The sequence below is a fragment of the Triturus cristatus genome, chromosome 4_2, assembly GCF_964204655.1.
Source record: "Triturus cristatus chromosome 4_2, aTriCri1.1, whole genome shotgun sequence".
NCBI lineage: Eukaryota > Metazoa > Chordata > Amphibia > Caudata > Salamandridae > Triturus > Triturus cristatus.
Window position 1 is genome coordinate 438,200,456 of NC_140586.1, and position 23,936 is coordinate 438,224,391.

At 41.2% G+C, this 23,936-nt stretch overlaps 1 protein-coding gene across 1 annotated transcript in view; it reads left to right on the top strand.

The window, feature by feature from the left end:
• The window catches only part of TTLL7 (tubulin tyrosine ligase like 7), a 925,222-nt gene that overhangs the window by 407,108 nt on the left and 494,178 nt on the right, over window positions 1–23,936 (top strand). Inside the window, exons 11-12 of the mRNA XM_085600119.1 lie at window positions 1,320–1,478; window positions 13,871–13,965. Coding sequence (XP_085456245.1) covers window positions 1,320–1,478; window positions 13,871–13,965 — 254 coding nt within the window. The remainder of the gene's footprint in view (window positions 1–1,319; window positions 1,479–13,870; window positions 13,966–23,936) is intronic.

A 23,936-nucleotide genomic window follows, 5' to 3' on the forward strand; every position in this document is an offset into this window, starting at 1 on the left:
TGCCGAGAAGGTTAAAACTTTGAAAAATCTATTTTCATTGCCTAAGTTGTCAATGGTCCAGGCAGAGAGACTAGAATTGGGAGCTACCTTGTGGGTTATAACAGCTTGTATGGCACTATTACGATTCTGGCAGCATCTGGGAACTGGAGAGGATTTCAAAATTTCACAATGGTGCAAAAATGAGATTGTAAAGAGTGAGTTAACATGGGCAAAAGAGATTAGAGCTATCTTGATGAAGGTTAAGTTGTGCCCCCACACTTTTCTGATCAAGGTCAACAAGAGGGAACTTAGGGGTCCAGGGAAAATACATTTCTCGAGCACCGGACCAAGATTACGTCTTGAAGAAAAGCTCAGTACACTTTATGTCCACTGCGTGGCAAAACAAACAGCACTTCCCTTATATTGATAGGCTACCTGACTGTCAATTAAGAAAAAGAGAGCTATTAAGGCTAAGAATTGGGGTGAATCCTTGCTATGCGAACAATGGGGTGAAAAGATCTCTGATAGACAGTAAGGGAAAATGCACCTGCACTTTTGGAACAACATGTGACATTTTACACATATTAGTGGACTGTCAGAAGGTTTTAGATATATACGAATAGAGTTTTTACGGCCGATTTTTAAAAAGTATGATATTGAAAACAGGGCTCAGGCAGTAAACCTTTTAACAGAAATGAGTCACCTAGACATAGCCTGTGCCATGGGGAAGTTCATCCAAAAAGTCAAAGTATTTCTTAAACGGGATTAGAACTGAAATGTTAAACAATTCCATGTGGCCCATGTCATGTGCAAAGCTGAAAGGAAAGCTGAGTGTATAATATGAATTTTTATGATGTTTTAATAATGAATTGTGATTTTAGATGTTCTTTTAATGTACTTTTTAAAAACGTTTGAGGATCTTTGGTCCAAATAAACTTGTATTGAATTGAATCAAATTGAAAATGAATGTGCCCATCTGTAATGAAAAATACATCAAAGAATGCAAATATGGTTGGCTAAAAAGAAAGGACTGACCAAACACTTGACAGATGATAAGTGGCTTCATGGCCAGGGTTATAATGCGAGACCCTGCAGCCCCTGCGATGCAGGAAGATCCCCAAAACCCCAGGGGGCCTCAAATGCTTCAAGGGGGCCTCTTCAGACCAAGGTCAATGAATATCTGTGAGATATGAGTGACTTAGGGGCCCCATCCCATTCTTTGGGGAAGGGTTCATCATTTTATGTTATGCCGCTATACATAGCATCTATGTTACCCTAAAGTATGTAGGTGTCTTCCAGTCTCTCCATCATGGTTTTTTCTGTCTGTGCTTTCTCCTTAGGAATTAGTTGTGAAGACTTTGATTGTAGCGGAACCACATGTCCTTCATGCATACCGTATGTGCAGACCTGGGCAACCACCAGGAAGTGAGAGTGTCTGTTTCGAAGTTTTAGGATTTGACATTCTGTTGGATAGAAAACTAAAGCCATGGCTTCTTGAGGTAAGTCTCATTTTTAAAAATTTTGGGTATGGTAGATTTCCTGTGTGAGAATGTGTTATTTACTTCTGTTGAGAATGTGTTCTTATACAATAATAAAAGCAACGCTTAGGGGCCGATTCCGATCTGCGTCGGAAGGGCATCGAACGCGATACGGCCGGAAAAACTACGAGCCGTACGCGTGTTTTCCGCCCGACTCGTACAGCTGTACAAGCGAGCAAGTACGATGCGAGCTACGTGAAATTCACCGATCGAGTCGTTCCCGGGTCCGAACCGCTCCGTACGTCTCGGCCGTAAGCTAACTGTGGCATGCAATGGACGCGATTTACGACCGAGCCAGTACGATGCATGCGTCGGACAGCCGGTGCGAGCCGGAGTGTCTGGCTCGCAAAACGTCCGGGAAGTTGCCTTTGGGTGTCCGCGTCGGACCCCCTGTCACCCGCAGCCCTACGAATCGGACACAGGGGGAGACCCAAGGGTCCCCCCAACTCAGGCATGTACGGTGCGGATGGCACCGCCGCGTACTCACTGTAGGGGGCGTCCTTGTGCAAGACGTACCCATTCAGTCAATGGGAGCCCATGTACGCGTCGTACGACCGGCTCCCATTGACTTCTGTGGGAGTACAACCGAACCAAGTCCGGCAGCATATGGCCGCATTGTACTCGCTCGGTCGGACTGCAGGACTCCGGCTCGGTCGGAAAAACACTCCGGATCCGGCTCGGTTGGAGAGCTTTCTGACCTGGATCGGAATCGGCCCCTTTATGTTCAGAACATTAACTTACTTTCCAGTGCTCATCAACCAGCTGGTTTGTAACTGTTTTCCAACAACTGCCTGTTAAATGGAAATATTACAAATCATTACAACAAAACAAAATTTCAGGCTACATTGATTTACTCATAATCCCAAAACATCAAATAACAAAAGAGCATGCAATTTAGTGAGAGGAGAAAAGGCAAAAACTTCACAGTTCTATAGTTTGATTAGTAAAAAATTCAGTTAAAATTGTTTTTCTGTAGTGAAGAACTGTTGTTGGAAGTAGGACGAGGGGAAACTGCTAGACTTAGGTTTTAGTAGAGTTATAATCCAATGCTACTTACAAACACAGGGCGTGGCAGTGTGAAATATCTTGACAAGTGTTACTAGAACAATTATATATGAACATACAATGATAAATCTTAAGGTCAGTTATCATTCACACTCAAACCCTCAGTCACTGATGGAGGCCTCACTCATACTAATGCGGGATAAGTTCTGTTTCAATGAGCTAGCATACCACTGTGACACAACTACAACTGAAAGACACAATTATGTTTCACCCTCCATGCCACATTCAGGAAGCCTTGATCATTAAAGAAGAATAATGGTACAATTAGTATAATTGGGAAAAACTGTTTGGGTCCATCCTCAATCAACACAAATTGATTACAGTAATAGTCTTACAAGAATTATACAACACATCACCAGGGGTGCCATGAATGCAAACTATAGTTGCAACTTTTTAAGTTATGTTACAAATAAGATATTGCAAACACAAGGAGATGATGGACGGAACGCTGAAACTTTTCAGACTCTCACCCCCAGTCACAGATATTTCCATAATCCAAAGCACTGTGACTGTCTGTAATGGTGTTGATATAAAATTCTTCCATAAGTATACAAAAAGTGATGGATGGAAAGGAATTATTCTCAGGCATTGGTAATTTCTCTGGCTGCATCCTAATCCTTTGTTATTTTGCAAACCATGCTACCTCAGTTTGGACCCAGCTAAATGTAAATCACTTTTGACCCTGCTCCAGTATGAACAGTCCAGCCTGAATTGCCGAACAAGGTCCTCCCCGAATTGGGACACAAGCAACCCAGGGCCTGTTTCGTCCTTGTTATGGGCTCATCAGCTTGGTATAGCTTGGGTCCAGTGACACAGTGTGTACAGGATCTACGTCTGGACATTCCTGTCCCATTTAGGGCGACACACTAAAGCATACAAAATGGGAAGAATGTATCTAATGCATGAATTAATCTCAGCCACTGGTAATTACTCGGGCTGCATTCCAATCCATTGTTATTTTTCACAACATGCCACCAGATTGCAGAACCTGAGCATCATCTTGGTAGAAAGATTGTTTGCAAATGGTCCAGGTACAGCATCTTTAAACAGAAGACTCCAGTGATACATATGGCTTCTTTAACTTTCTAAGCATTTAATAAGTAAAGAACGTAACTCTCAAATGATTATCTCCTGCAGTAGTTTGCTGAAAGAGCATACAAACGAGCACCAAAGGGGATTGGAGCCACGTAATTAAAGAATTAGTAGAAATTTGCAACCTAATTAGACAGTAGTTCCCTTCAAAAGAGCACAAGCAATTATTCTAATTTGATTACCCAAATTGCATAATTGTGAGGCATATGTATGCAGTAAATCTACAAAAATACCATCACATGTATACCAAGCAGCAAAAGACTCTTAGCTTACATTAAAATCCTTGGGTAGAAATAAAAAATCATGTTCACCTCACCAACGTTTTATAGCCTTTATTTCCACTGTATCAATCTCTGAAAAGCAGCGTATTAGTTACATTTGAAAATACTGCCTGATTCACAAAGGGCCTCCACACTCGTGGCGGAGGTCCCGCACTCGTGGGGGAGTCTCCACACTCAGGACAGACACTCAGCAATGAGAATTCTTATTGCAGAGATGCCGCCCGAGTTCGGACACTCCCCTACAACTGCGGGGCCTCCATCACCAGTGCGAAGGCCCTTTGTGAATCAGGCCCATGATGTTTACACCTTTATTGAAATGTAAAATCAAAACAAAAGTACCTACCAGGAATTTTAAAACTTACCAAAGAATCAACTTGAATCCATTTCTTAATCTTGCTTGTGGTTACATAAATACTGTGAATTGATTGGTTCAAATTAGGCAATATACTGTTGCAATCACACTGGTTGACTTTGGTGTACAGAAGTTGTATTAGCATTCCTATGGTAAGCACTACTCATCCTCTGGTTTGTAGATCCCAAATAGTTATATGTCTAAAACAAAAATACACATAAATGGTCCATGGAAAGTGGGGAATAAACTTCTTTCATGAAATGATGAATGAAAGTAACAATAACACATACATACATGATGCAGTTTTATTATTTCAACTATTAGTCTCTGTCTGCTTACTGTAGATCCACACCTGTTATTTAAATGAAGAGTATATTTTAAAATATTTACTTTCATATTCAGTATAACTTGTTTGATGATAGTTACCCTGAGGCTCTATTAAGGTAGCTCTTAATTTGTGATTCAACTGGTAAAAGAAGTTTCCAGCTGAATCGGGAATGACAAGATCCACAGGAAAATTGTGTCTCAAATTTTTCACGCAGACATTTTACCTACTCAAAGCAGATGAAATGTGCAGAGAAAATCAGCACACAAAGGATGAATTATGCAGGAACTGGTCTGGAAACATTGATTTATATGTTTTTCACATTTCTCAAGTGTCAATGCAGAATAGGCTGGTTCCCTCCATTTAAGCAGAGTACGAGCCCTAACATGATTGGGCCATTTTTTGTGAGTGTAAATTTTACATGTTCTAATTCCTAAGGAGGTTGGTGAGTTTTCAAAATAGTAGAGCATAAAAGTTGGAGGCAAGTTCGACTTAGTGAGCGAGCAAACCTGACTCATATAAGGGTAGCTTGGCAGGTTCTCCCACCATGAAAGTTTGAAAAAAGAGGGGGAAATGTTGAATTTCAAACCTAATTTTTATAAAGAATTTTGCACGAAAGCAAAAAGGTTTCTAAAGCAATTCTGAAGGTGGTGTCTTGAAATATGTAATTACATGAATGACCAATATCTTGCTGCATTGTATTTAATAGTTACCGTAGTGTAACACAATCTACAACTTACCACCGCCTATATCACACCTCCACCAGATTTCAGCACTGTGCACCACAGCTCACTAAATATCCCAACAATAAGCAGCTGTACTAGTGTGTGTGAAACACAGAAATACTTGCATGAAACCTCTAGCCAGTGAGGCCCGCTGTCTTATGCACATAACCATACCTCCAGACATAGAAGCGCACACACTGCGAACTCTGTCCACATAATGCCTGTCAGTCGGTCATAAATGTGTTCACACTACAGACACATAATCCTTATCCTCCCCATGGAGAGTACACAGAGATGGGCTCACATATACCAATTTTAATTGTGGGAAAAGTGTGTGAATGAGGTCCACAGCTGTTTGGTCAGGTCACAGCAAGACACCAGTCCAACCCGACATGCACATTTCAAGAACATTAAATAATAATAAGTAAGTGTGACAAACAATGGGTGGGACAACACCCTAACACCCCAGTGGGCGAGCTGCCTCTAGCTAATTCGCTCTAGTACAGGCTGGCCAACTTAGCAAGTTTGACACCCTGGAATGGGGAAAACTATAACATCAACATATGAGCCTCATGCAAATGTAATCCAACGTCAGGATATTTTTTCCTAAGCGAGCTGGTTTTATGTATAAGAGCTATGTTGATCATAATAATGGGCAAGATCTAGAAAGTGTGAACATGTGTGAAGTATATAAGGATAATCTTGAAACGGGTTTCTATGTTCACATGTCATTTTGGTAATGGGTATGATAATATTTGGCCACTAGCTGTTTCTGATTTTTCTCCATAAAAGATTTTCCCAGGGATACCTTTTCCTTTATCAATTTGTCTATGGTCCTTTTTTAAATAGGCTACATGCGTGATTGCACTAACTATGCTGGATCCTTGTTAGCAATTCCTATACTTACTCATTTACAAACATTTGCATGACAGCCTTGTGTTATCCATGTTTTACACATCAAATATGTAGGATTTCAAACGTGCATTTTACAAACATACATTTACTCACTGATCAGTTAGCTGTTTTTTAATAAATGTTTTCGTTTATAACTTTGTTGTACGTCACATCGTTTTTAGAGAATATGATTGATTAATTTCTCTAATAAGTTATAGCTCTGTATCTTTATAGATGTTGTCGTACTGAAGAGAAAACAAATAAGCATTTCAAATATTGGTAACTTGGCTGTCCATGCCAGATAGTGGATACTCATAGAAATTGCAATATGAAGGTAAACTGACCTGTTTAAAGTGACATTATAGTTAGGTGAAAATGTCAGTTAAAAATGCCATTTTAAACTCAACAAAACACTGAAATTCACCAGTTATAGTTTATTTAGCTAACTATTAATTGTGTCCCCAGCATGCACCGCTTATGACCTCACATATTACATCACTCATGACATGTCCAATGATTTCATTGATGACACCACTGATTGCTTCTCAGATTGCATCACTGATGGCATCAGTGATGACATCATCTAATGAGTGTGAGAATTTGCTACATGCTTCTGACACTGAAAAGTATTTAGTGAGCTACATATACAGAAAATGTTGTATAGCTTCTACACTGCTAATGTGAGTAAGCTTTTGCAACATGCTTGGCCTCCCAATATGGCATGTGTGTGTGTGGAGGGTGTGGGTACAAAAATTCTTAACAGGACAACAGCTTTGCGTTGTAGGGCCTTCACCACAAGCAGAATTCTATAGGATGTAGGTTGTGGGTCCTTCATGAAAAGCTGTGCCCCAGGCGACAGCTGGTCCTAGTGGATGCTAGTAACTATGGGTCTGGGGTGGCTGGAGGGATTGGCCTGTTCATGGAGAGTTCTGCACATGATGGAGGCGTAGCGTAGTAGGGGCTTGCCTGCCCAATGGGGCTTGAGTGTCTCAAGGGCGTGAGCTCTCTGTGAACAGATGTGCGCAGGGCAAAGGCTGTGCATATTAGGGTCTTGGCCACTTAATAGGGCTTGAGTGTCTGCAGGGAATGGGCTCTGAAGAGCTATGCACAGGCATAGGCTGTTCATTGTAATAATGTGACCACTAATGAGGCTTGAGGGTCTGGAAGAAGTGTGCTCTTTGTGATTTGTTTTACACAGGGTGAAGGCTGTGTGTAGTAGGGGAACGGGCTGCAGTATAATTATTTTATATAAGCACATATGTTTATGTAATTTATGATGATTCATTGCCATTTAGTATGTATTTACATGTTTCAAAAGGCTGTACTCGTTTAAATGGAACAGCAGATTAGAGGATGATGTCATCAACGATGCCTTCAGTGATGTCATCAACGATGTCATTTAAGATGTCATCAATGATGAACATGTCATGAGAAAGGATACCCTCAATTCACATTTGGCCCCTTGTGAGTCATGACCCTCACAATAACAATCTCTCCACCTATGCCAGATGCATCATCACAATATAATTCATTTAAAATTAGCTCTGTCTACATGCTTTGTAAAGAGGTTACCACATCAAAATAGAAGGGAAACCTATTGGCTTTGTCAAGGAGTCACCACATTACAATATGAAGACCATTCTATTGACTTCTTCAAGGGGTCATCACCTTGATGAAACCATAATCACATTCAACATTGAAAACCTATCATATCTGAAACTCTATTTAAAGACATTCCTTAATAATATCAAGCATTCCATTGTTTATCAATAAACCATAGCATTCATGACGGCAGTAAAGATGCGTCCAAGACTTTCTTTTACACTCCCCGGACCACATTATGCAGCTTAAAACTAACCACCAATGGTCCCTACACTCCTGAGCTACAAAGCCTCCAAAAAGAAAAGCATGTTAAACATTTCCTGGGATTATGTTCTATAAGTGTTAGGAAACTTAAGGTTATTTTTTATAAATAATCTATGGTTGGGCTGCTGAATCCCCCTACAGCCCCCACAGCAGTCTGAAAACATGTTGATGGTGCCCCTGCTCAGATTTGGGCACCACGCACCAGGAAACAATATGCAAATTAGCCCACAAAGGGCATTATGGGGTGCTCCTCCCTGAAGCAATGAATAATAAATAAGTTGCTCTGGAAGAGTTTTTTACTTTTGTGCCTCATTCTCTATTTTTATATTTGGGTGCACCAGGACACCCACTGGCCATTTATTTATTTTTTTCGCAAAGGAAGTGCAAGAAGCCCACTTCGGTGCTGCAAGACCATTGCCTGTTGTCCCTCCACCCATGCCCAGCTTCGTCAGGTGGGAAGAGCAAGGCAGCCTTTTTGTCTCCCCATGTGGAGGGGAACAGGATGCATCAGTTACAGGACCCGAAGACAGAGGCATTGGCGCAGGGGGCAACCCAAATCGCTCCTGGTACTCTGGCCTTCGGGCGCATTTTGAAGATCACAGTGGTGCTCCACACTTATTCTATGTTGTCCTGGACACCAAGGATGGTGCTCTGTGGCCCACCATTAATACACCAGCCCCTGGGACAATAGGAACTCCAGGGCAAGTATGATTCAGGGACGGGACTCAATGAATGAACCCACCCCAAATGTATGGAATAGTTATGAATGTGTCGACCCCTTTGCATTGGTCCACTCAGGGGCAATACAATACTTTTTTATGCTGGTACTGCAATACAAAGAAAGCAAATATATCCTGGGGATCCCTCTTGGATCCCCCAGAAGCTTAGGGGATATGGGTATCCCTAGCCTGTCCCTTATGCTCTTTTTAAAACATTTTCAAGATAGGGGACCAAGTCCCCCAGTCTTGTAATGGCTGCTGCAACTTTTCCATTCATGGTGTGACCATACAGTCAGATTGGTTGCCCCAAAAAAGCCACATCAGCCAATTGATTTTTTGAATTTTACACAACTGACATTATAGCTACAAATGTTCAACCATTATTTTTCCAAAACTACCAGATTTATACCAGATTTCCAAAAGTATACTTTCTGTGTGAATATATATAGTGTGTTGCCAAATTTGGTGTAATTTTGTTCAGCCATTTTGATTGTAGCACTGTCTAAAAATGCCCTATAGAAATTGCAAGGGAAAATTGCGTTTTGGGAACCCTCTTTTTCCCACCCCTCTCTCAACAGATCAGCTCTTAACTTCCTAGGAAGGAGCCGAGGTGGATGAACTTGTTTTTGAGTGTTTTGTGAAGATCTATCAAATGGCACAGCTATTTATGTGAGCACCATTGTGTTTCATTTATCTTAATGATCTCTGCTGATCCTTATTGTTAATAGTATCATAAGTCATGCCATTTTTAGATAGTTTGCTGCCTTTGTGTCAGGTGCTACTAAAAATAAAACAAATTAGTGCCTTTATTGCATTTCTGGCTATGTGAGTCTGGCTGAGACCATCTGACTCAAGCTGGAGGCTGGGACACTATCTGTTTGCTTGGAGGTGGGAGGCTCATAGCACAATGCCCATTCTTTCTCAGAAACCGCAGTTCCCATTGTTAGTCTTCTAAGATGTCACCCTAGACTGTGATAGTGAACTAAGACCTCACACTTCTTCAGACAAACTTGAGATACTTGTCCAGTAGTTGTTTCTGGTAATTTAGTTGCACAAACAGGTCAGTGTGAAGACTTTGCGCTGCCGCATGACATTTACCCATATAGTTGTGAGTATGCGTTTCAAAATGCACCACTGGACCATCCACAGAACCCCCATTCTCTTGCTGACGCGTGCTCGTGTAGTACACTCTTTTATCACAACCGGAATGCCTTCAGTGCGGTGATATTTTAGGCCAACATGCCTACTCGAACAATTGTTGGTGCACCCCTGCCTTCCTGGTGGCTTTAAGTTCAGCCCCTGTATCTAAGGACCATAATACCATCAATTACCACAAATAAGGTAGAGGAGGACCGCAGGCGCTAATGGCCCCTCTGTGAATGAGAAGTGTGGGCCTTGTGAACAGGCAGCATCATTAAATATTGATACCGTTCAACGCCTCAGTTGGATCCCCCCTACTGTATCTTTTTATTGATGTTTAACAATGTTCTGCTTCTGTGAGTTTTTATGTGTTGTCTTGAAACTCGCTGTTTTATTGCATCATATTAACCACTCGTAGTGCTTTGCATCAGGTTGGAAAAGTACAGTGATTAGGAACAGTAAAACACTTCATTTGTCATAAAGAAAGTATTCTCAGTTTGTGGAATTCACAGCCATGCTAGCTGCCTACTGCTTAATATGGCTTCAGTTATCCAGGCGCACCTTACAATGAAGGTGCCATAGTGCGAACATAAACCTTTTATTTCATCATTCACCGCTTTGTTTGCTGCCAGAACTGCAAGCAGGAGATAACAGTAATTTACAAAGTGAGACGCTTCAACTACAGTAAAACCATGCCACGAGCGATCCTATCAGGATTTATAAACACTCTTTAATTATGTGCGTTGACAGAATGACTCCCAAATTTATGAGGCTGCATTGTTGTTGGTCACAGTATTTCTGTGCATCTTTTTTGCAAGCTCGATTTTGTTCATGTATCAGATTATGGCCCATGTCCTTTGAAGGTCCAAAAAGAGAACAACTCAAAGAGCCTGTATAGAAAGACATGACGGATTCTGTTCATGTATGCTTTTACTTTTGAATAGCTGAATATGAATATGGGAATATGTGTATAATGTGAACTACACAGGGCCTGAATTCACTCTCTTTTCCGTTATTTATATTTGCATTCATTAACTTCTTTCATTGCAAATATGATGCAAATCTTAACAGCACAACAGAGTTCTAGACTAACTACCACTGGCACATCCAACAGGTTTGACTTTACTGTGTCAATGAATGAAAACACAGACATGCACAAAAACACAGAGGCAACTTAGCCATGTTTCTCACTTAGATTTCTATTTCTGTTTTTCTGTGTCCTGTTTTTAGGTCTCGCCTGAGGCAGAGCACGTGTTGTCATTTGCGAGACGTTTTGTTTACTTTCCAGGAGTCTTAGAGCTCATCCTTTGTTTACCATTGGGTGACTTCATCGTCACTTTCATTACCTTGCTTCTTTTTGGTCAGCACTGACTGGCTTCACTTCATCTTTGAGTGTTTGACTCTCCCCTGGAGCATGACCTAAGCACAGTTTAAGGCCCAGTGTTTGTCCTTCTACTGGTTGCACTTTTGGAGGTACTTTTTTTTTTTACTTGCACCTGTCTCGCCCACGTTGTTTCTTGCCTCATCTTTGTTTCCTCCATCCCTGCAGCTTTGTTGCTTGCCAAGCCCTCCTTCCCATGCTGCCCCCTCCCACTCACCTCCCTTGCTTGCCTTGCAGCTCCCGCTTTGTTGTGTGCTCCTTCATTTCTTGCCCTGCACCACACCCCCTCCCATGTTGTTGCTTGCCCCATGACCCCCACCCTCCCTCTTGTTGCTTCCCATGTCCCCCTCACAAGTTATTGCTTACTCCCTCCCGTTCTGCTAGAAACAAAATAGCTATGACACGGCCAGAGCTGACTGCGTCATAGTGCTTTTTTTCTAACTTTCAGCCATGCTATACAGGAATTGCACAATAATTAATTCTATAAGGTATGAGCAGTGAAAAGATCCATCCAACTGCACCTGTTTCAACTACTGCCTGTAGAGCATAGACACATTTTAACCCGTGCTCTGTAGGATCATGTAAAGTGATTCTTTTTCTAAAAACAAATCACTTTACATGAACATGAACGTGAATTACTGGTAAGTATCTGTTATTGGGCAACCTTAGTATTAGGATCGTTGCTTATAACTCTTTTTTATTGTTTTTCAATATAATATATATAATATTCACTATAAAACACACTGATGTCTCGAATAAAGGATATGTTTAAACTGAGCATTTGTCATACAAGTTGCATTAAGCAAATTGTTCAACAATGAATACCATTATATTTTCGTTAGTTTACTTTGTAAGTGATCCCACCATGGTCGCCACATCCCTCTGTATTTATTCATATCCTTGTGCTTTTTACACTGACTCCTCCACCTTGGCACTAAAGTCTAGCCCCCTAAGCCTTTATTCCAATGAATGCTAAGATGAATAATATTGCGTATTAGGTGGGCTCCCCAGGATCCCACCAGCCCCTCCATTATACACAATAATACAAATATTGTCATAGTGACTAGTTGTGGAGTGGTGTGTTTGCAGACCCAGTAATCTTGGATGAGGGTAAATTCAACTCTGTATGGAATTATGTGCCTATGGTGGTATTACAGCATAGACAGTTTCTCAGATTTTTCCACTTCCTCCAAAGTTTCTCACGATAATAATATCAATATTAGAATATTTATTAGGTAGGTGATACAGTTTGGGATCGTTAAATGCCATCACAATTTGACCTCAAAGATATAACTGCCTGTATAGTCGCATAGTCCAGATCCCTAAGCAAAATACATTTTACATACATTCTTTATATTCTACACAAACAATGTGTGATCTTTTGTACCCAGTGAACCAACATATGGCCCTGTGCCTAAAACTTTCCTGAAAGCAGTTATAATTCAATTTTTGCTCTGGCTTGGATATGTATACTGCCGTGAAACGCTCAAAAAACTACTTACCTTATCTGGCTATTTAAAAAAGGCACCTGATAGTGGTGGAATGAAATCCTAAGCAGGACCCATTTACACAATATAAAAAGAATTAAGTAAGGTTGGATGAATCCATTTTAGATATTGTGATTGAAATCTATTAAACATGAGTTGAAAAGCATAAGGGCAATTCATCAAGCCTTTGCAGTCATGAGTGTAGTTTACAACCGCCAAAAGTCGAATTTAAATTTATTAAATTGAGCTTGAAGCTAAAAAGGCCATTTCATAACACCTTTGCAATTATTAAATATAGTTTGCAACCACAAAAAAGGGGAATTTGTGAGTTTAATTTCTTGAACTATTAGTTGCAAAAATAGGATTGTAGAATCTTTTTGCAGCAGTAAATTCAGGTTGAAAATGATTGTCAGAGTGGCCACTCGAAATGTTGGGACAACAAACAAAGTGATACATTTCTGGGTATTAACAATTCCATGTACTTTTCTCACCCTGTTTGCACATATACCCTTGTTCCTGAAAAAAGGATGCAGTAGGTGTATAAGTATAGTGGGAATGTTCTATTTTCAAGATTGTAGGGGAATGCTTGTCTTTATGTGGAAATGTGTTCAAAAGCATTTTAATGAGCGAGAAAAAAGGTAAAATGTGCAACTGTATATTTCAAGTCTCCCTGCTCCGGAAGAGTGTTTGGCCTGTGATTAGCGAGAGGATAATCTGTGGCGGAAGAAGTATGTTTGAAAATCTATGACTTCTGTACATTTGTGTACCCTTCGCAATTGTATTTTGCACATCTTCAACAATGAGAAAATGTACGCGAATTGTAGGTGGCAATCAAGATACCTAGGTATCCTCATGGCCCGAAGATCTTCATAGTGTTACAATAAATTCACAATTACAATGTGATTTCATGATATGGTATTGTTAATCATATGACTTTGTTGCACTGTTCGATTTTAAGACAAAGGAAAGCTCTGGTACAGAGAGAAATAACAGATACTTACTACTTTGTGTTTTCTAATTTTTCAGATTAATCGAGCCCCTAGTTTTGGTACTGACCAAAAAATAGACTATGATGTCAAAAAAGGAGTACTTCTGAATGCCTTAACTCTTCTCAACATCAGGTGAGACTGTCGCCTTTTTTAGGGTAATGAAATGGGGAATGACCATTCATAATTTAAGTTTTGGAAGAATAATGGGGCATATTATCAAGCACGGCGTTAAAATTATCGCCGCTTTAGTATCAGAAAACTGCTGCTAAAGCGGCGATAATGGGCTTGATAATATGCCACAGAGAATTCCAATAGAAACCCATGTTGACACCAGAACATGAGCTTCTATGGGAATTCTGAAGGGCATATTATCAAGCCCATTATCACCGCTTTAGCGGCAGTTTTTTGCCGCCAATGCGGCGATAATTTTAACGCCGTTTCTTGATAATATGCCCCTCAGTTATTGGGAAAATATGGATGTGGTTCAGACACCTTAAACGCATGGATTTCTTTTTAAACATCATGGGTAGGATTCAAAGAGGTAAACTTACACTTTTGTGAAAGTTTATGATTGTTTGCTTTTCATAAAATTATTTTTAGAGTAGTATCTTAACGACGACTGTGGAGTCTCCGCACATAAAAAGATATGACTCTCCTGCCATTTAAGTGCGGAGACTCTGCAGTTGTAAAGATACTACTTCTAAAATACCTTTGTGAATATTAAACAATTGTATACTTACACATAAGTGTAAATTTGCCTTTGTGAATGAGGCCCCATGTGTTTTTTTTAACTCATCAACACCAGGATTATACAAATTGCATTATTTATCTATTGATGTTTAACGTTTACATAACAAATATATCGTTAGCCTCAAATCACCTATTATTTGTAGGAAAAAATGTGCTGATGAAAGCTGATAGTTATTTTTTTCATAATATAGAATGTCTCAGTCTTCAAAGTGGTCATGTTGAGGGTGGGAGTGTGGCTCATTTGGGTTTTGGAATGACAGAGTTTCTAAAATGAGGGAAGAGGAAATCAAATTTATGCTTTAGGTCAGATGCGCTTATTGCCTGATTCACAAATCCATTTGAGTGTGTAAAATTGCACAGGTCTATGGTTTGATTTATGAATGCAAGAAATTCACAAAAGGCGAACTTGCACTTGTAAATCCATTTCAACCAGGTATAATATTACCACACTAAGGTGCAATACCTGAACATGTAAATACTCTAGTGGTGGAGAGTGGACGTTCCAGGGTGATGATGTTCTGGGAAGATTGGGGACACCCAAACTTTTTTCCAAACCCATTCCTACCCTGGATATGGCTGGAGCTTTCCAGGGTGGCAATGGAACAGCTCCTAAATTGAAGACTTTGTACTGTAAGTCATTTTTCTGCATTGAATGATTGTGTAGTATGTACAAGAACGCAAGCAGAAATGTTTCGGCATAGATGTAATTCCTAAGTCACAACAATTTACTTAAAGCACTTTTTGCATTCTGCAACTGTCACAAGTTTTCAAGAATTCTCTTCCCAAAAGTAATTTTGGAACCATTTCTGAATTCCAGCAATTTGTAAGTTTGCAGGTAGTAATCTAGGTCTGCTACCAGCTGTGAATATGCACCCGAATATTTATAGGTTGAGAGGATTAGCTGGCAGCTGCGTTGCCCGATGATGATGTTGAGGGCCTATTGCTGCACCAGTTGCACTACCCTGGGTTGGGTGGTGTCCCTCCTGAAGCACAGCCAATTGCTAGCGAAAACGTCGCACATCCAAAGTAAATCAAAAGTTCCAGGAAGTTGAAAATCTAAGGTTTATTCTTAATGATTCCCCCTTCGGATAATCCTCATTGTAATCATGAGATTGTCCAAAGTATGAGAATTCAAAATTCGGAAATCCAAATAACTATGAGCAGCTGTAGAATAAGCCCCAATGCATTTCGGGTATAATGAATACCCTTCGTCAGGAGGAATGGTCCTAAAAAACGTAAAGATAGGAGTAAATTGAAGCGACCGATTTAGTCGAACAAATATTAGTCATGCTGGTGCCTTGTAGCTAAAGACCGCAATCGTGTGTGTTAATAAAGACATACAAGAAAAAATGAAAAGAATACGTGCTGTAAAACGATCAAATCAATAAAATGCTAAAAGTGTTTCAGAATAAAAAATGGTAACACCCAGTGTCATAAACCTTTGCAGTGTGACAATGTGCTCCTAAGGAATGAAACCGTTGGGTGTATCCACGGACGGTTCAATGTGACCCGATATCGCGGCGGTTAAGAAAAGTGTCAAAACAGTCACCCGAAAGTTGAACTCAGTGCACAGACAGCGTATGAAGTACGAAATAGCAAAGAAGAATCCACCCAAAGACAAGAAAATACATAAAAAGAGATACGCATACCTCGATGTAAATAAGGATAGCGTTCTGCGTGCTCCCGTTTGTTAGAAAATGTTCACATGGCAGCCATAGACTGCCGTTGTTATAAACAGTGAAAAGGGGGGAGTGTACTGCGCTTCATTGTTGTGGCGGCCACATTGGAATGGGTAAATGTATATCGACCAAGGAGAATGTTGCCGTAAACCAAAAGGTAACGACGAAATGACAAACAAAGGGTGATGAAATGAAACTAAAAGAGTATTTGGGGATAGTGCAAAAAAATAGCAACTAGTAATAAGAATAAAAAATAAGAATAAAAAATAAATAATAAATCATAAATCACTTGAGTTAAAAACTCATACAAGTGAAGTGTTGTAGCAAAGTCAAATGGTGAAACATGAAACAGAAACGACTATGTGAAAAACACAGTGTGAAAAACGCACAGTTATAAAAAACGCTCAAGGCTGAAAGTCAAAAGTCAAAAGTGATACAGAGGTAAAGAAAATTATGGAAAAGAAAATAGTTGGCTAAAACAAAAGTATGAATGAAACCGGAACATAGTACAAAGAATATGGTTGTTTACATAAAACAACTAAATTCAACGCGGTCATTGAGTCCGTGAGGTACCAATGAGTTCATTTTGTAAATCCAAGCAGTCTCTCTTTGGAGTAGGAATTTACGATTGTCTCTGCCTTCTTTGATGGGTACTAGTTCGCATATCAAAAATCTTAATTGACTGATGTTATGATTGTAATCAATGAAATGTGCTGCCACAGTAGATTTGATGTTTTTGTTGCGAATGTTATTCTTATGCTCATTGAGTCTGGTTTTGATCTTTCTTTCTGTTTTGCCAATATATGCCAGGCCACAAGGGCACTTGAGCATATATATGAGATTCTTAGAGTCACAAGAGGCTGTAACGTATAACTTGATGTTGAACCCACGTGTGGGATGCTGCATGCAATTACCCTTGATGATGTTATTGCAATTTCCACAGTTATGGCAAGGCACAGTGCCTTTGTATGTCAAAGTTAGATCATGTGCTTTTTGCGGTTTAAGTAGCTCCATTAGATTTTTACTTCTCTCATAGGCGAACAGGGGTCTGTCCGAATTTTTTTTCTTAAAGTCAGGTTCCACCTGCAACATAGGCCAATGTTTCAAGATGACTTTCTTGAGATTGAAGCTTTCAGTGGAAAACTTGGAAACGATAACAGCTCTGGATGTGGCTTTAGCGTTTCTTTTGGTGATCAACAGCTGAGATCTAGATTTAAGTGATGCTCGATTGATGGCTTTAGTGATGATTTCTTGAGGATATCCGCGGTTAAGAAACCGACGCTCCATAGTTGAAACATTCTGTGTAAGCTGTGCAGATTCTAAAATAATTCTTTTGATCCTGAGAAGTTGAGAGTATGGTAGATGTGTCTTAAGTGCGGGTTGATGAAAGCTGGTAAAGTGCAGTAAGTTGTTCCTGTCAGTGTCTTTTCTGTATAAGGTGGTTTCTATGTGGTTGTCTTTGATGTACACCAACACGTCCAAATAATTGATTTGAGACTTATGGATATTGTACGTGAATTTAAGTCTTTCATCAAAATTGTTGAGTTGGTCATTGATGTTCATTAGTACATTTTTTGAACCACTCCAGATCAGAAAAATATCATCAATGTAACAGAGAAATAAAACTGAATGTGTCTTCCATGGATCAATGTTGATAATGTTGTCTAATTCAAACTTGTGCATGAACAGATTCGCATAGCTAGGAGCTGCACAGTTTCCCATGGAAGTACCGTTGAGTTGTAGAAAAAATTGGTTATTGTGTCAGAAATAGCTGTGGTATAAAGTGAAATGAAGGAGCTCCAAAAAAAAAAAGTGAAATCCTGTCGCAGTTGTAATTGTAGTAGAAACAATTCAATGGCTTCTATCCCAAGGTTGTGTGGTATTGAAGTATATAAAGCCGTGACATCAATGGTACAAAAATACGTGTCTTCACCCCACTTTATGGTGATGTTTTGAAGTGTATTCAAGAAGTCAGTGGTGTCTCTAATGTATGTAGACATTTGTTGTACCAATGGCTGTAGGTGTTTATCAAGATATTTGCCCACTGGTTCATGAAGGGAACCCCGAGTGGAAACTATCGGTCTCATGGGTGGATCAACAAGATTGTTGTGAATCTTAGGTAACATTCTCAAAGTAGGACATATCGGGAAATCTTGGATGAGAAATTTGCGTTCTTTTTCACCAATGGTGCCATCACGGACTGCTTTGTCCACGATGTTCTGCAGTACCAACTGAATTTGAGAAGTAGGATTGTGCCCTAATGTAGAATAAGTTGTGGTGTCCTGTACATGTTCCTCTAGTTTGCGATTGTAATGTACAGTGTCCATTATAACTAGTGCTCCACCCTTATCCGCGTTAAGAAATATAATGTTAGGATTGTCAGTCAAGTGTCTCAATAAAGCCTTGTCTTTGGATGTCAAGTTGGATTGCTTGATTTTATGATGTCTGAAGATGTGCTGTAAATCCCGTTTGACCAAGGTCTCATATGTGTCCAAAACTTTGTGGCTGACTGGGGCCATATACGTGCTTTTAGATTTCAAACCCGCCATGGTATTGTCTTGTTGTTCGAAAGGTTCTGTCACTACGTTTTCAAAAAAAATGTCTCAATCTTAAGGTTCGCATAAATCTGTAAAAACTCACTTCCGCCTCCAGATGATTGGAGGAATATGTTGGTACAAAAGAAGATCCCTTTTGAAGCAATTTGGTTTCTTGATTGTTCGAAGAAGTTGAGGAAATGTTGATGACCAAATTATCAGAATCTTTTATCTCTGGCTCCTTGTGATTCTCTTGTCCACAGGAAGCTTGGAAGATGTTCCTTTTCTTGCCCCTCCTGGGTCTTCGTTGTCTTGATGACCTGTTCCTAAAAAAGGAACCGCAGATGTTGAAGGTAGAGTGGAGGTCGATGGAATCTCTGTGGCTCGAGTGGTCTCTGGGAAGGGCTGTTCCTTGCGAATAGTTGTTCTAGGTCTGTTTTTGGTAATTTCTGAATCACTACTGGCGGGTGAGGTACCTGTGTCAGATGTTTTGCCAAAAGGTTTATGCTGTCGCCTTCGTGCGTATACTTCTGCCCAATTATAGACTTCGCCCAGTTTGTAATCTATGGTATCCCTGCGGAATTTGCGGAGTTTTCTTTCGTTAATTTCTTGTGTGTGTTTTTTAAGTTGTTCATTAATGTCTAAGAGTGTCTGTGATAGTTCCTCTGGATTCATTTTAGAGGATAATTCTCGCTTAAGTTGGGTAATCTCCGTATTAAGCTCTTCCAGAAAATTCAATAACTCTTCTATTATTAATAAGATGAGATCCAGTGAGCATTTGTTTAAGATTCCATACCATCTGTCAATGAATTTAGGATCGTTTTTGCATAGGGATGGTTTTAATGAGATTCTTAATCCTCTAGGTATGCGTTGAGTGCGATGATATTGGATGAGAGTACTGCCGTGAAGTCGTTGATTGATTTCACGTTTGGTGAGATAAATCAGTTGCTTAATGTTACTTTGGACTGTGCCGGTACCGGCTGAGGTCGTCTCAATGTCTCCTATCAACTAGTAAATCCGTTGTGCTTCTTCTTCACCATAAGCAAAGGTGTCAGCTTGTTTCTACGTGAGATTAATGATATCTTGATATGCCATTGTTTGTATGGGGGTGCTGTGGTAGTGGTTTAGCGAAATGAAGTGTTCAATAAATGATATACCACGCACACCTTTGTTTGATGCTGTAGTTCTGAAAATCTGTAATGTTCTGGGCGTGCTAGGAGGAGTCGTCCTCTAAACCAAGACGTAATACTAAATGCACCAGTTGCACCACCCTGGGATGGGTGGTGTCCCTCCTGAAGCACAGCCAATTGCTAGCGAAAACGTCGCAAATCCAAAGTAAATCAAAAGTTCCAGGAAGGTGAAAATAAAAGGTTTATTCCTAATGATTCACCATCGGATAATCCTCATTGTAATCATGAGATTGTCCAAAGTATGAGAATTCAAAATTCGGAAATCCAAATAACTATGAGCAGCTGAAGAATAAGCCCCAATGCAGGGCCTATTGCTGCCACTGTTCCATGTCACCTGTGGCTGGGAACAGACATTGGCCTTATGTGATGGAGCCTTCCCCATCCTTCTTTGCAACCCAACACTCACTTGATGATGTCTGTAGACATGAACACTTCTACACACCACTGTTCCATGAGGGTGTCTAACATGACTTTTGCCACACTCCCTCGGTTATACCTGTTCACACCCCTCAGCTATATACACCCATGTTACCTGTGGCTGCTCCACTACTTTATTACCTGACTTTACCCCAAAGGCAGGTGTGGGCATGCTTGGTGGCATACAGCGATTCACTCAGTGGGAGATGGAATTCTTCCAGCAGAAAAAGGGCTTTTAGTTTAACACAAAGCAGTGCAACAGAGTCTCAAGTTCATGGCGGTGGTCAGGCCCACAATGGCTTAAAGGCCGAAGGATGACAATGATCCTCTCCATTCTCTGAGGAAGCAACATAACCAGGTAACTGTGAAACCGAGGGCAGACATGGGCAAGCAGTGGCTAGACTTGATGGCACTTTAGGGGGTCTTTCTGCAAATAGGCACAATAAATTTGGCGACACAGTAAAGATTAGACTGACATTTGATCTCTTACTCCGTTTTTATTGGCCAGTGGCAAAAAAACTTCGATCTTATTTTAAAGATGGATGAAGGTTCAGATTGCATTAACATTTGGATACCCAAGGAGTAAGAGGCTGTTGATACACTATCCATATGGGACCCATTATGAAGAAACCATTGACTATGTCTGGAAAAAGAGTGTTAGATTTGTAAAGGTCTAAAATATCCCATTCAATGACATATTGAATCTGCAAACTAAGGTTCAAATTTTATCTTCCTTAATAGTAAATCGTTAATCACTATTGTATCCCAGTGTGGAATACTTGTGTCTGCACTACATACACTTGCAACTTGATTTGATTAGAATTTTTTCTGAATTATAAAATTCTATGGCACTGGCATCTTGGATCTGAAAAACATCAAGCAACCCACAGTCTACTAAGCTGAATTCATTTTCCCTAGCAAATAAGAAAGTCGTCGGAAACAAGGAATGACTCTAACTGTCTTGTCTAAATACATAGGGGGATATTCTCAAGAACGTGTTTTAATTATCGCAAAATTAGCTTAACACAACTTTGCATATCGCAGTCTACCGCGTGAAAATACCACCGTGTTAACGTTGTATTCTCAAACCCAGCGGCACCATGCGATAATCTCACAATAACGCGTCAAATGACTGCATTAAAACTAACGTGATGCAGAAAAAATGCGAAACACGAACGCGAAAAAAGTTGCGATGTGGCCAATCGTGATACAAAAATCAGCGATAACCAGCAACAGGACTGCAATTCCCATGCGTCATGCGGGAAAATCCACTATAAAAGCAGAAAGAAAAAAAATGCAAAAAAAATAAACTGCGCAGCACTATGGATGCACCCGGACCGACTGCAGAGGACAACGCGAACCCAACAAGCCCCACAGACGACCAGCAAGGAATCTTGGGGTCGGGGAAGGCCAAGGAGAAGAGGAAGAGGAAGATGCAGTTCAGTCCGCAGGAAAACAGGAACATTGTTACGGAGGTGATAGAACACTACCAACAAATATGGCAGACCATCTTGGACCATGTGAATGCAGTTGCAGTGTTGGGGAGGACAATGGAAGTGGTCAAAAGGCGCTGGAATTATGTGAAGGCCAAAACCAAGAAGAAACTCGAGGCCAACATGAAAGCAGCAACGCTCATTGAAGGTGGGGGTCCAGCGGCACACCAAGAGCTGGATGAAATTGAGAAAATGGTGGCCACAGTCATCAGTCGAGATATGGGGCCAGGAGTTGGGGATCCGGACACTGCTCAATATGACCTGACACTACATGCAACGATCATCAAGCACACAATGTCTGGGCTGTACAGGAGCCTTCCACCTGTGATGTCCAGGCACCTGAAACGTGACTTCAACACGCCAAATGTGCATTCCATGATGCCCCTGGTGCGTTTGTGGGCTGCATTGTACTGCCTCTGTGCCTGTGTGTTCGGGGCTCGGAGGGGTGTCATCATCCAAGAGCAGAGTGCATATCCTTGGTCACACAGTGCAGAGAGACATGAGTCAATAGTTGGTTCTGCATGATGTGTTGGCAGGCTCACTGGTTCATTGGTGTGTGATATGTGGGGTCCGTGAGTTGCAGTGCACTGATGTTGGGGCACCAGAGCTGAGCATGCTCATGTGAAGAAATTCTCTAGGATTGTGTCCCTTCAGGATATTCCTGCTGCAGCTGCAGTGGGGTGTGTTACACCTGCACCATCTTCCTCATTATCGTCCCAGGTTTTGCCCTCTGCCTGAGGTGACATTTCTGCGTGAGCTGTCCACAGCACAAAACTCAATCAGAAAGCGTCCATGAGTTGCGGTGCACTGAGTTAGTGGCAACTGAAGAGCTGAGCAGGGTATCAAGCTGATGATGGCATCCACGACAGGTGTGAGCAAATTTGATAGTCTGGCTTTAGGACTCTTTTGACTCTGGCAGTTGTTGGTTGGAGGTGGTCCTGGTGGTGGTGGCATGTGCATCCTACGGTGATGTGTCGTACGGGCAGGTCAGGACTCGATTTGATGTGTGAACCCTGGTGGACCGCAGTTGAGGCTGGAAGCAGCGGTCAACGCAGGGCCACAGACACATGGCGTTAATGACCCCCAGGCCATCGACCCAGAGGCCTTCCAATATTCATTTAGAAAGGGTCCATAACTTGAGCTGCACAGATTTTGTGGTCTCGGATGCACTGCGGCCGGCACAGGCACAACTGCAAGGGACTGTGACTTGCGGTGCACTGAGGTAGGACCACGTGAGCTGAGCGTGTCCTCGTCAATGTCCAAGGTGATTGTCGCGGAGTGTTTCAGGGGACAGTGGAAGGTGTCATTCCAGGGCATGATGCAGAGGGCAGAAACAAGCTGAAACAGGCAACATGGAGGAGAAGAATGCTACAGACTCATTATTGACACCAAGTCAGTATCAGCTACATGATGATGAAGTCAACCCCCAGGCCATATACTCAGACGCCACCAAAGTTCAACCAGAGAGTGTCCATGAATTTCGGAGCACAGAGTTAGTGGCACCAGAGCTGGAAGGGGATGCAGTCTTCCTTGAGGCCTATACAATGATATAAACTCTGCCATAAATAAATCAAGGTTCAGTCCCAAATGTGTGACCTACTCGACCGCAATGTAGGCCGGAGACAGCGGTCAGCAGGGGCCCACTGCCACGTGTCATTGGCTTGCGATGCACAGAGTTAGTGGCACCAGAGCAGTTTTGGGTAGTGTTCGATCACCTCCGTAACGAGGATCCTTTTTTCCTCCGGACTGAACCACGTCTTCCTCTTCCTCGTCTCCTTGCGTACAATGATATGAACTCCGCCATGAAGAAATCAAGACTCAGTTCCAAATATGTGACCTACTCGACTATGCACAGAGTTGGTGGCACCACATCGAAGGCAGTACAGTGATATAAACTCTGCCATAAAATATATACTCTGCCATTGTATAATCAAGACTCAGTTCCAAATGTGTGACCTACTTGACCGCAGTGTAGGCCGGTGGAGTACGTCAACGAGAAAGGAGTGCAGGGTGCCCGTGTCGCGGAGGCTGTGATGGTCT